The following is a 12,078-nucleotide window of genomic DNA, read 5'->3' as shown; positions in this document are numbered from 1 at the left end:
AAACTTGAGTTGTTTAGGTTGCAGCCAGGCCTTCATTCCTCTACATCGCAAAGCCAGCCTAATAAAAGTGACTTCTGATGAACAGTGTTTTGCCATGCCTGATACATTCAGTGAACTTTAACTGTCTTGACTAACTTTCTGGTAGTGACTGAAATCACCTTCCTATCCCATGTTCATGACATTCAACATGCAGCATATCAGGCCTTTATACTGTCATCTACTACTCTATCTGGTGTTGCTGTGTGCCTCCCTCACAGTTTACTCTCCTTTTATTACTCATCTTCTTCTTACAACTGACATTGCAGTACTTGGACTGTATAAATAATCCCTCCAGTGGAATAATGGATTGCAAGTAACCTTTCCAGTGATACAGTGGAGATTGCCCTCTCACTTCTAGCCAGCAAGATAATGATGACTTAACCCTCTTGCAACCTCCTAGAATGTCACTGGATGGTGTTGTCTTCTTTTCATGACCTACATGCCACATCTCCTTAGCCCTAATTAACCACACCAGCCACCAATGGAATACAGTTTCTGTTCTGATGGGAACCATAGTAATTCAGTTTTCATTTCATCTCGGTAGAACAGCATTGTAGGAATAGTTCCTCCTTCTATACCAGTTACTGACTGTGCACTGCAGTGCTGCCTGTTGCCAGATTCCATCACCCGGGGGGTGGGCCTCAAAAGAGCCTTCTGCCAGATTCCGTCATATAAACTTTAGGAGGAAGACCCCACAATGCCAGATTCATGGCTTCATGAATTAGACCAAATGGCTTTTACACAGCTAAAATGAACTTGCTAAGAACTAAAGGGTGACTTGAGATGTCTGAGATTTCAGTCATTATCTGCAATTATATGATGGTGAATGCATAAATGTATAGCTGTTTAAAATGCTTCTATGATTGTGAGAAGTATGAATAAAGTACATGCAGATAGAAAGTATGATGTTTTGTAATTGCTTAATCACTTTTGTCATGCAGTTAGACATTTTGTGATGAGCAAAGGTTAGAAATTAATCTTATATGGGTACTTTTCCATTATCAGGGCAACAGTTCTAATGCAGGAAAAGTTATAAGTGATAATTATACAGTAACATGTTTTAATCATCCCATGAGCTTCTTGATTTCAGCTGTTAGTATTGGTTACACATTATGAGAAGAAATGTCCCACATTTTGGAGATGAAGGGCGATAGCTATTCAGGCCGCACCACTATCGTGTATGGTTTTCCCAGTCAGATATAGGAAACTTCTGGGCTACGATTGTGTGAAACACTGTATATAAATATACTATTTAGCTAGCAAGAATGTGGGACTGTATACAACTTATGACTGTTTTATAAAACCAGGCACCACCATGACAACTGTAACTCTACATTAATTGTAAATACGGGCGGCATATAATTTATCGTAGAAGGTGGAAATGAGTGTTTGAAGTTTTGTGAATAGTACTAACCTCAGAAAGCTGCAGGTAGAAAAATTATTCTTGAGTCGCAATATAAATTTCTTTATGTATTGTTTAAAATGTAATTCATTAAATACTATTACTATGCCAAAAAGAGATGAAAAAGTTCTTCTTGTATGGGCTTTATGAGTCCGCAGAAGAGACGTGAATTTACTGTACTGAATGTAAATTATGTCATTTATCGGAAATGTTTTAGGTTTTGGGTTAACATGTGAAGGGATCAATGATCAATGTTAATGAGTCTTTGTGTAGCAGACTTCATCTCAACTATTCCAATTTAGGAGCTTAGGGTTACCACCGGTGCAACTTTGCAAGGGACAGCAGTCCCTCTTTGGGCAGTTGTGTTCTGCAAAAAAATTGTAAAAATGGCAAATGTCCTGAGATTTTAGGGTAAAATTATTGCCTATATTTTATGTAATAGTTGCATAAAACAGTTATTCTGCTTCTGAAACACATACATGTTATAAGAAACAGAATAAGCAACTAAATTCTACAAGTATATGCCTTTCTAGCACATTAGAGCTGTTGCCTTAATAACAGAAAAGTACCCTTTTATGTAAGCTGGATCATACAAATTTGACTTGCATACTCATCAGAATCTATAAAACCAAACTTATCAGTTTGTAGATAAGAGCCTTATTTTCCTTCTACTGATTTGTTTTATATCAAATGACATATAGCCCTACTCCAGTGCATGACACGATTGATCCAAACAGTTAAGGTAAGGGAAAAAAAAAGGAAAGAATAGCTTACAATGTTTTAATAAACTATATTATGCAGTTGCTAAAATGCAGCTAATTTTCAAAATGAAACAAAAAGTATATTTACCTATAGCTTTCTCTTCATATTCATTGGCAAGGGATAACATTTCCTCTAAGATGTCAGTGTCATCTTCTATCTTGGCTAATTCTTTCATAATTTTGCTAGCTGCCAAGGCAGCTATAATGCAGTCTTGACTCTAAGGCAAAAGAGCGTCATTAATATTTATAACAAGCATTAGTAGCTCAATGTAAGAAAACTTCAAAGTATTATCCACATTTGTAGACATTTCATTTATGCTAATTATGATTTCTTAATCATGTAAAAGAAGTTAGCCAGTGAAAACGGTGAAGCAGGTTATGCACTACAGAGATCCTGCCTCTCTACCGTAACTGATGCAGTTGTTCAGTGCTGAAGAAGCATACACTCACCTGGTAAATGTGGACTGCTCCCTGCAGATACATAGGAGGGTGGGGTTAGGACCATACAAACAATGCTCCCAATGGCAGCCTGTATGATAGCTCCGATGACCAGCTGTTACCCATGAGGAATGAATGAGTAGGGCTCATTTTTTGTGGTACCCTCTGATCTGGTATGGTTATCCACCTAGCAATGCTGACATTCTCCAATAATATGATCCCCAGCTTCCTGGAACAGTTTACATTTAAGGATTTAAAAAAAAATTACTATTTGATGGCCTTCAAAAAAAAGGTTTGGGCAAACCTTGAAAACAAATGCAACTATTTCAAGGACATGTGGTAATTATTTATTTATTATTTATTTATTTTACATTTGTTTACCGGGATTGTCTGACTGGGACAGCGCCCATTTTCAGCAGAAGCCTGGGGACAAAATCACAAGTCTAAGTCTGCATACAAAATTATCACATCAAGTAATAGAAATTATAAACAAAATTGACAAAAGAATGAGTGTTAACACATTTACAGGATAAAAATGTAAAAACAAAAATATATACATAGTATCAAATAGAACACGACTTTAAACACTTGAATATAGACAAATATATGGTTGAACTTATACATGCGGAGGAAAATAACATTAGTTAGGAAATTAAGCCAGGAGAATCACTTAGGCAAAGTAGTGCGTAGTTAGTAATACTTCCGTGGTGAGAGTTGCAGCTAGGAATGTAACTACTTACAGAGAAGTAGTGTTGTTAGAATAGATATGTTAACAGAGTTAGTACATACAGCCAAATTGTATAAGTAATGCCACGTTAATAATTAACCTGAAGTGTTACATGTGTAAAGCCAGGATTCAAATAAGTGTCTTTTGAGATATATTTTGAAATGATTAAGATTGCTTATGGATCTAATACTATGTGGAAGGGTATTCCAATTTTTAGCAACAAAGTTAGAGTAAAGAGAGTTACCTGCTATATTGCATACTTTGGTTACTTGGAGTAAGCCTTTGTTAGATGATCAAAGACTATGGATGTTAGAGTAGGTTGTAGAAGATTTTTTAGGTAAGGTATGTTGTCAGGATTGTGCATTATTTTGTGAGCCATTATTAACTGGTTATAGTTCATAACATGAGGTAGTTCCAACCAAGAAAGATATTTTTAGGCATTGACAGTGATGGGTTGAATGTGTGGAATCTGTTGCAAATTTGGCAGTCTTATTGTAACATGATTCTAATTTACTTAGATGTCACTTTTTGAGGTTGGTAAGTATGGAGAATGCATATAAGAGTGAGGATAGAAGGTGGGTTCTAGCTATGGCTATTCTTGCAGTGTCTGTTAAGAATTTTTTGTTTCTATACATTGTTCCCATTGTTTTGTGAACCTTTTTGATTGTGTTAGAAATGTTTATGTCAAATTTTAGTCTGTTGTCAATTATGACATCTAATAGTTTTGTTTGGGAATCTGGTAAAATCCTAGTATTATTACTGGCAATGATATAAAAGTTAGCTGGGAGGTTAGTAGGGTTAGATGGATTAAAGATCTTACGTTTAGTTTTATTAGGGTTGAGAATGAGCTGCGAGTTTACTAGTCACATTTCAATATCAGAGAAAGCTTTTTGTGTGACTGTAACAAGTTGAGTTATAGTGGATACTGCACATATGAGGGTTGAATCATCTACATATTGTATTATAGATGCTTGACAGGAGGCAGTATTATGATCATTTATGAATATTCTGAAGAGGAGAGGCCCTAGGATTGAACCCTGAGGGACTCCAAGTGTAACAGGAAGGAGTGGGGATAGATCTTGCTTCCATTTCACAGCTTGCTGGTGGCTATATAGATAACTTTTTAACTTTGAGATTGGCTTAAGGTAATAAGCAGGTAAGGGGGAGGGGAAACAGAAGTGAGGGCTGACAGTTCTTTTGTACTGCTGCTATGAAGCCAAGATCTAAGCAAAGGCAAGTTTGTGTGTAAGAAAAAGAATCAGAATTGACTACAAACTGCTGTGAAGCTGTAAGTCATTTCTTAACTATTTTTCAGGTGGAAATCAGCATAACCTAGTATCTGTAGGCTGCTGCGCTCTCAATTAAATTAACAAAACACACACAGTATTTGATCAGTTATGGATACTATTTGCTAACAGAAGGGAATAAAAGAGAAACGGAAGGTGAGTGTGGGGGCGGGGGCCCTGCTTACAAGCCAAAGTAGAGTGCTCTCCAGGGGATTATGAATATTAACTCAAACAGGTAGACACATACACAGAGTTAGCTTTAGCTGTTTATGTTCGCAGGGAGTTCAGACCCGGACTGTGCTTTTCATATAACAGTGTATCCACCAATCGGGTTAAAGATAAAGGTGTCATTGCAGCTGATTACTTAAAGTGGTGTTAGGCACAAAGTTAACTTTAGCTGTTTATGTTTGCAGACAGTTCCAATTAATTGACTGAAAGTATGATTTCCTCAAATTTTAACAGGTGGAGTTAGCTTGGTGAAAATCTATATGTAAATATAATTGTTTTTGTTATATAAATACAATATTACTTTCCTAAGCAAACAGCTATGTTCATGTATGTATTCATTTATTACAATATTTTAAGGCACATTCCACAACCTGGAACTGTGTACAGTCTAGGAATTACAGTATTCTTCTTCTTGTAAATATCCTACTAATTACAGACTGGCATTCAGTGTAAACCGTAACTCTGTAGCACGCAATGAAATTAGGTAATAATGACAATTTTGATTCTGGTTTATAATGATTTACTTATGTAATACTGTTTGATTAATATGTGCTGAATAATATGGGCTTCATTCCTTCTGAACCCCTTACATGTACGCTAACCGTAACCTTGACCCTAACCCTAACTCTACACATTACCTTGCAAAAAAAAATCTTTTCCTAATATTATCATTACATAAAACACACTGACTCACTTCCTTTATATTATCACACATGCAGAACATTAGAATTGTCCCCTTATCTATCCCTTACTCTAACCCTAACCTGCAAACACTCACACACAATCCCATCCCAGTGCCAAAAATTTCCATATATTACCAGTCATGTACAACACTAAACTATCCTCTTATCTCGCCTTTACTCCAACCCCAACCGACAAAAACCCATACACACACACACACACACACACACACACACACACACACACACACACACACACACACACACACACACACACACGCACACACACACACACACACACACACACACACGCACACACACACACACACACACACACACACACACACACACACACACACACACGCATGCACACATGCATGCATGCACGTGCACACACACACACACACACACACACACACACACACACACACACACACACACACACACACACACACACACACACTCCCACGGTTAATGCCCAAATTTTTGTTATAGCTAAAAATTTCAGCATTAACACAAGCACTCACTTACTGTAACCAAATGTACATCCCCAAACACAGCTAGCACCCTTGTAAAATTTTTTCTAGTCAGTATGAATACCACTTTAAGTCTCCCCTGATAAGAGGTCATTGGCCTAGCAGGACCAACCCAGTCAACAAAGTGTAAATAAATAAAATAAAAATAGTGACATATCACTATTCAATTAAAGTGCCATTTGACATCTCCTTTCAATAAAAAACATGACCAATTAACTCTGTTGAAAATTCTACAAAAACTAAGACTTACATTACTATATCCAGTGTGTCAGCACTTGTGTTTCACAGTGTTTTTGTCACAGTTGCATTAGTTGAATGTTTCTGTGTTGAATATCTGCACTTTTTTTTTACCTTTTTTGCAGTCGTTAGTTAGGACTGCCTTGGTTCCACTTCAGTGTGAGTGGAGGGGGGCTGAGTCATTTTCTGGCCTGGGAGTTTATAAAGAAAAGAACAGTTGCTGTTTTTGGTTGGCCATGGGTGTTGCTTGTGTTTTTTTTTTTATGGAATCTCCTCTGCTATTTAAGCTTTGCAGTTGACAACGGCTCATAACCTACAAACAAACTAAAACTTACATTACCATATCCACTGTTTTGGCACTTGTTTTTAGCATTGTTTTGTCACAGCTGTATTAACTGAGTATTTCTGTGTTGAATATCTGAATTTTTTGACAATTTTTACAGTCTTTAGTTAGAAGTGCTGCTCTCCTCACAGTAGTGCCTAGCACTGATCTGTATAGAAGTCCCTATCTTGCAGAGTAATTTCCCCTTGTAATCTATGTAGATGCCGATTTTTAATGGTGTTGTTTTCCTTAAAATACCCTTACTGTCTAGAAGGTTTTTTAAACTGCTAGAACATCTAGTTTGTGCTTAGCTGAACATTGCTCATTGTATTCCTTGTGTTATTAACCTATTCAACATTTAAATTTCCATGACTTCTCCATAGTAGATCAACAGCTGCGGATATGCGCTTCCTGACTCTCTTTGTGGCCATTCTGGTTGAGATGGGTATTCTGAGGCATTTTATCAGTTGTCTCATGTGCACTGAAAACCCACTTATTGTTAACAAAACAGATAAAGTATGTGAGAGATGTAAATACACTTTAATACTGGAGGCAAAACTCTCTCATACAACCAAACTAATCCTATAAATGTCACCAGTGAAACTTGCACCATGTCTACTGCACAGAGTAAAGGCCTTACACACAAAACTGCTTATGCTGAGACATTTACAAGTAACCTTCCTAAAACACAAAGACCTTCTGCACAACACAGTCAGAAAAGGGTCCTTAGCCATCATACAAACACTCCATTAATGCACCACCCAGAGCTACACATAGTAACACTATATCCAATGCCTCTACTGCTAAGCCCTTAAAGTAAACCAGTGCACAGCCAAATTTCCTGGTCATTCGTAATTGTGCAGTGAGGCACACCAATGTTCCCCTTTCCAAACTGAATAAGAAGAGAGTCACAGTTATTTGCCTTTCTGGGGCTAGGATATGTCAAGTTATACAGATACTCACATCTTTGAACAACAGGTACCAGTATGTCATAATCTACTTGGGTGTTAATGACCTGAGATGTACCTCCATCAACTATATGAAGTGAGACATGATCGAGCTCACTGATTATGTGTCTCAGGCAAGTACAAGCCTAGCACTGAACAGCATACTACCTTCTCCAAGGATGATGCCATGTTGCCAGCAGAAATATTTGATTTTTATAATTGGCTTAGCTTCTGGTGTCAGTCCAAGGGGATACAATATTTGATAACTTGGGAGGACATGATTAACAGACCATGCTGCTTTGCCAGCCATGGTCTGCCTTTATCCCCACCAGGCTTTCAGATATTAGCAAAGCTCTTTTTCACCTCCTTAGTGCCTTTTGTAGGCAATGCCAGACTGGTAAACCTCCTGATGTAATTGAACCTACAAAGGAATAGCTGAAGGTCGTACTGTTCAGTGCTAGAAGTTTTAACAAGAAACTTCACTCCCTGCAAGCTTTCCTCTCTCTGGAGCATGTAGACATCTGTGTAGTAACAGAAACATAGTTTAAAGTCATGGAGGGTACCCCAGCATTGCAATGTTATAATGCCTTTCACACCTTTATACCAGCTACTGCACAAGAAGGAACTAAAGGTGGGGGAGTCTCAGTCTACATTAAAAACAACCTCATATCCAGACTAGTTAAGGTGTATGACCCAGTGGAACTCATACATGTACAACTCACCATAAACAGGGTTGCATACCATATCTTTTCAACATATAAGTCCCCCTCCATGTTCCAGGAAACCCATACTAACTGTCTCAATGTAATAGAGTCCCTCTCCATTCAATCTAATACGATCTTCATGGGGGAACTCAACTACCCCTCTATAGATTGGGAATCCTACACCACCTCTAATGCCCAAGCCCAGCAATTCTTAATCTTTGTTAATACCGACATCCTGGAGCAGTTGGTCAATTTTCCTACCAGGGGTACAAACATCATTGACCTTGTACTCACAAACATGGGGGAGTGATGTTCCTCACCCAATGTAATGTCCTCACTCATCAGATCTGACCATAAGGCAATATTGCTTGAAATAAAAATTAAATTGGGGACCAAGCAAAACCAAAAACATTTAGGAACTATTCCGGTGCTAATTTCTCTCTATTAAATGACACCTTGGCTAAATTCCAAGCACCATCAAACCCAGTAAGCATCATAGTATATGCTGAGCTATTTACAAAACCCCTGCACAACAATGTTGATAGCTGTAGCGAACAAGCTGTTCCACTCATGTTAAGAAAAAGACAAGCTCAGAAAGACAAGCCACTACTGGAATCACAATATCAGCCAGTTATACAACAAAAGAAAGAAAATCGTTGCCAAGCGTAGGAGGAACAAAGCACAACATACTAAAAAATTCCTGACCAATCTAAGCAGGCATCTAAGAGGGTTAATTAATATGTCAAAGGCTAAATTTGGAGAAAAAATAGCTTCTCAGGTAAAGGACAGCCACAAAGGTTTCTGCAGCTATGTCTGTAACCTCAAGGGAAATACACAACAATGTGCAGAAGTTATTGTAAATGGCATCACCCACACTGAACTGGATGCCATTGCCAATCTTTTTTTGGCTGACAGGTTCAGCTCAAATTTCTCCCCCCACTCCCCTCCTTATAGTCCAAGGGAAATATCACATAACACAATCCCCCCTACCATTATTAGTGAATAGGTCTTAAATGCACTTTGCAAGGTCAAAAACACTGCATTGACGGGCACTGGTAATATCCTGAAATGCTAAATAACATGAAAAACAACCTCTCTGGTCCACTTAAATCGCTTTTCAACTCATGCCTACAGTCAGGTTTTATGCTGAAGGAATGGAAGATGGCTGCAGTCATTCCCCTGCACAAATGAGGTCCAACCATTGATCCAGGTAACTACAGGCCCATAAGTCTGACCAACCTCATATGTAAGGCCTTGGAAAGAATCATCATGGACATGATCGGTGAGGACATAGGTAACCTGCAAATGCTGGAGCCATTGCAGTTTGGCTTTGTTAAAGGAAGGTCATGCCTATTAAATCTGGTGTACTTCTTTCAGAGGGTCACCAAACCAATGGATGAGGGAAAGACTGTGCACACAGCTACTCTTGACTTGGCCAAGGCTTTTGATACAATACCCCATTCAGGCATTACAGACTAGCTCAATAAATTAGGTATAAACCCTTTTATCACCCACTAGATAGCCAACTGCCTCACTGATAGGACCCTGGAGGTCAAAATAGATGAAGACACCTCCACCAAGAGGCCAGTCCACCAGTGCTTGATACTGGGCCAGCTCCTTTTTGGCATCTATTTCTCTGAAGTGGAAGCAAACTCTGAATGTTAATGGATGACTACGTATGGGGATTATTGCAAGCTGGGGATTATCACTGACCATACCGCCCATCAAAAATCTGGACAAAGGCTCATGAAAAGTAGGTATAGCTGGCCAAAAATCAGGATGCTGATTAGCATAAAATTTGCATACATAATCATGTAACCTCACCCGCACCAATGGAATTGTGGCATACCAACATTAAGATTGAAATCAATAAGTAATAATAAATAATTGCAGTCATTTGAATTTTAGACTTCATACCTATCAGAAAATACATAATAATGCAAAACCTATTATTCTAGCAACTATTTGAGTTTATAGAAGCAATATTTAAAATCTGCCTCTATTTTTGGGCCTTTGTGCCACTGTTATTTTTGGCTTTGCCCAGATTTCTTGCTGTGAGAGATTAAGAGCTATGCTTTCACTCATTGTTTATATAAAGGTTTAGACCCAAGTCAAACTCTCTTCACCCCCATCCATTTCCTGCCGCAGACAATTTTCTGTATTTACATCCACTCCTTCACAAAAGTGTTCACTCTACTTCATTATTTGTGCAAAACTATAATCTTTGAGATACTGGTTTGAATCACAAATGCGTTCAACAATTAGTCATGAATACGCAACTTCTTCTGTAGCAACTGTTCCAGTTGCTGAAACCCTTAATAGCCTGGCATATTGTTTCTTTTCAATTGTCTGTTTTGTGTTTGTGTTAATTAGTGGTGATGACTGCATTTGGAATGAGTAATGTATGTTTTTCAGATATGCAAATGCAGCATTAATGAAAAAAAAATCCAAACCCAGGATGGGAATGTACAAGGGGGATAGCTTGGTAATGCAGATTTGTTTTGTTTGTTTTTAAACTTCAGAGGGTATTGGGGTTTTATTTTGAATGTAGTAGTAAGACAGGGTTGTTTATGTTTTTAAACTATGGCAGACATTTTGTATTTTTAAGAGCTAAATCCTGTTAGTTACAAGCAAGGGCACAATGAGCAAGAAACTGTTACTCAAGAGCATCTCAACTGCTTTGTTTTTGCTCTGTTGCCCATCGAGTTTTAACTACAAGAGGAGGTGACTTGAAGAATTTTCCCACTTGCAGTTTTTTTTTCTGTAAGATTAATTTTTTTCATGTATATGAAGCTGTGGGACTGGTATTTGAAATTTCTGGGGTGTTGCTCCTCTGAGAAGGTTAAAGACCTAACATTTACATTTAATCATGTTGGGTTGTTTTCCCAGGTAATTCAGCGAGTTGCATCACCTGGATGAGACAATTAAAAGTGGTGAGCTGCAAACAACCCTCATATTGAGTCCTGGACTTGACACCCTCAGATTCCACTTAATACTTTAATTAAATGCTTCCAGATTTCCTGTGAGAAGAGGCCTTTAGTTACCCAGTTAAAAAAAAAACACACAATAGTTACATCGTTGGCAGAAAATGAACACAGTGTAACAACCAATTGATGTGGGCTCCACCCATTATATTTCTAAGAAATGCAATCATTAAAATGCAAAGAATTAGGACAACAAGCACAATGAGGACTGCAACATTAGATAAGGTTGCAGATGAAAAGAGATGAGGTAATGGAAGAGCAAGGAGCTTATACAGGAAATGTATAGCACGACCATGTGGTAGGATAAACAGGAAACTAGAAAAACAGACAGCACGGCCTCTTATACACCAAGACAGATAATACAGCAAGACACTAGGAAACGAGCAAAGCCATCAAGTTTTTTTTTTTTTTATGAATTAGCAGCACAAAAACAAAACCACACATTTCTGCAATTTAGAAGAATAACGAGGCCAGCAGCATATATTTAAAAACTACAAACAAAAACAGCCTGTACTATAAAGAGGATTACTAAAATTCCTACTCTTCACTTCCCTTTCCTGTTAACAGAGGCAGGCAGTGATGCCCCTTCCCATGCAACAGAAATGTGGCAAATATGTCCCTTTCACACTAACAAATGGTTAACACCTCCCTAGCTGCAGCAACCCCCCCCCCCCCACCATCCCCATGCAGTCAATGGACATTTCAAGTCACCTCAAACTGACGGCTGCTTAACTAATGCTGCAATTTTGCTCCTGGATAACAAATTAACAATATCAAAATGTACCAG

General features: G+C 38.1%; 1 protein-coding gene across 1 annotated transcript in view; it reads right to left on the bottom strand.

Annotated features, from left to right (window-relative positions):
- LOC122792941 (transient receptor potential cation channel subfamily M member 2-like) overlaps positions 1 to 12,078 on the bottom strand; it is a 1,068,883-nt gene that overhangs the window by 683,227 nt on the left and 373,578 nt on the right. The window contains exon 13 of the mRNA XM_044060527.1: positions 2,291 to 2,420. Coding sequence (XP_043916462.1) covers positions 2,291 to 2,420 — 130 coding nt within the window. The remainder of the gene's footprint in view (positions 1 to 2,290; positions 2,421 to 12,078) is intronic.

The sequence above is a fragment of the Protopterus annectens genome, chromosome 2.part0 (assembly GCF_019279795.1).
Source record: "Protopterus annectens isolate FY-2018-M chromosome 2.part0, PAN1.0, whole genome shotgun sequence".
Taxonomy (NCBI): Eukaryota; Metazoa; Chordata; order Ceratodontiformes; family Protopteridae; genus Protopterus; species Protopterus annectens.
This window is presented reverse-complemented; position numbering and strand designations above follow the sequence as displayed.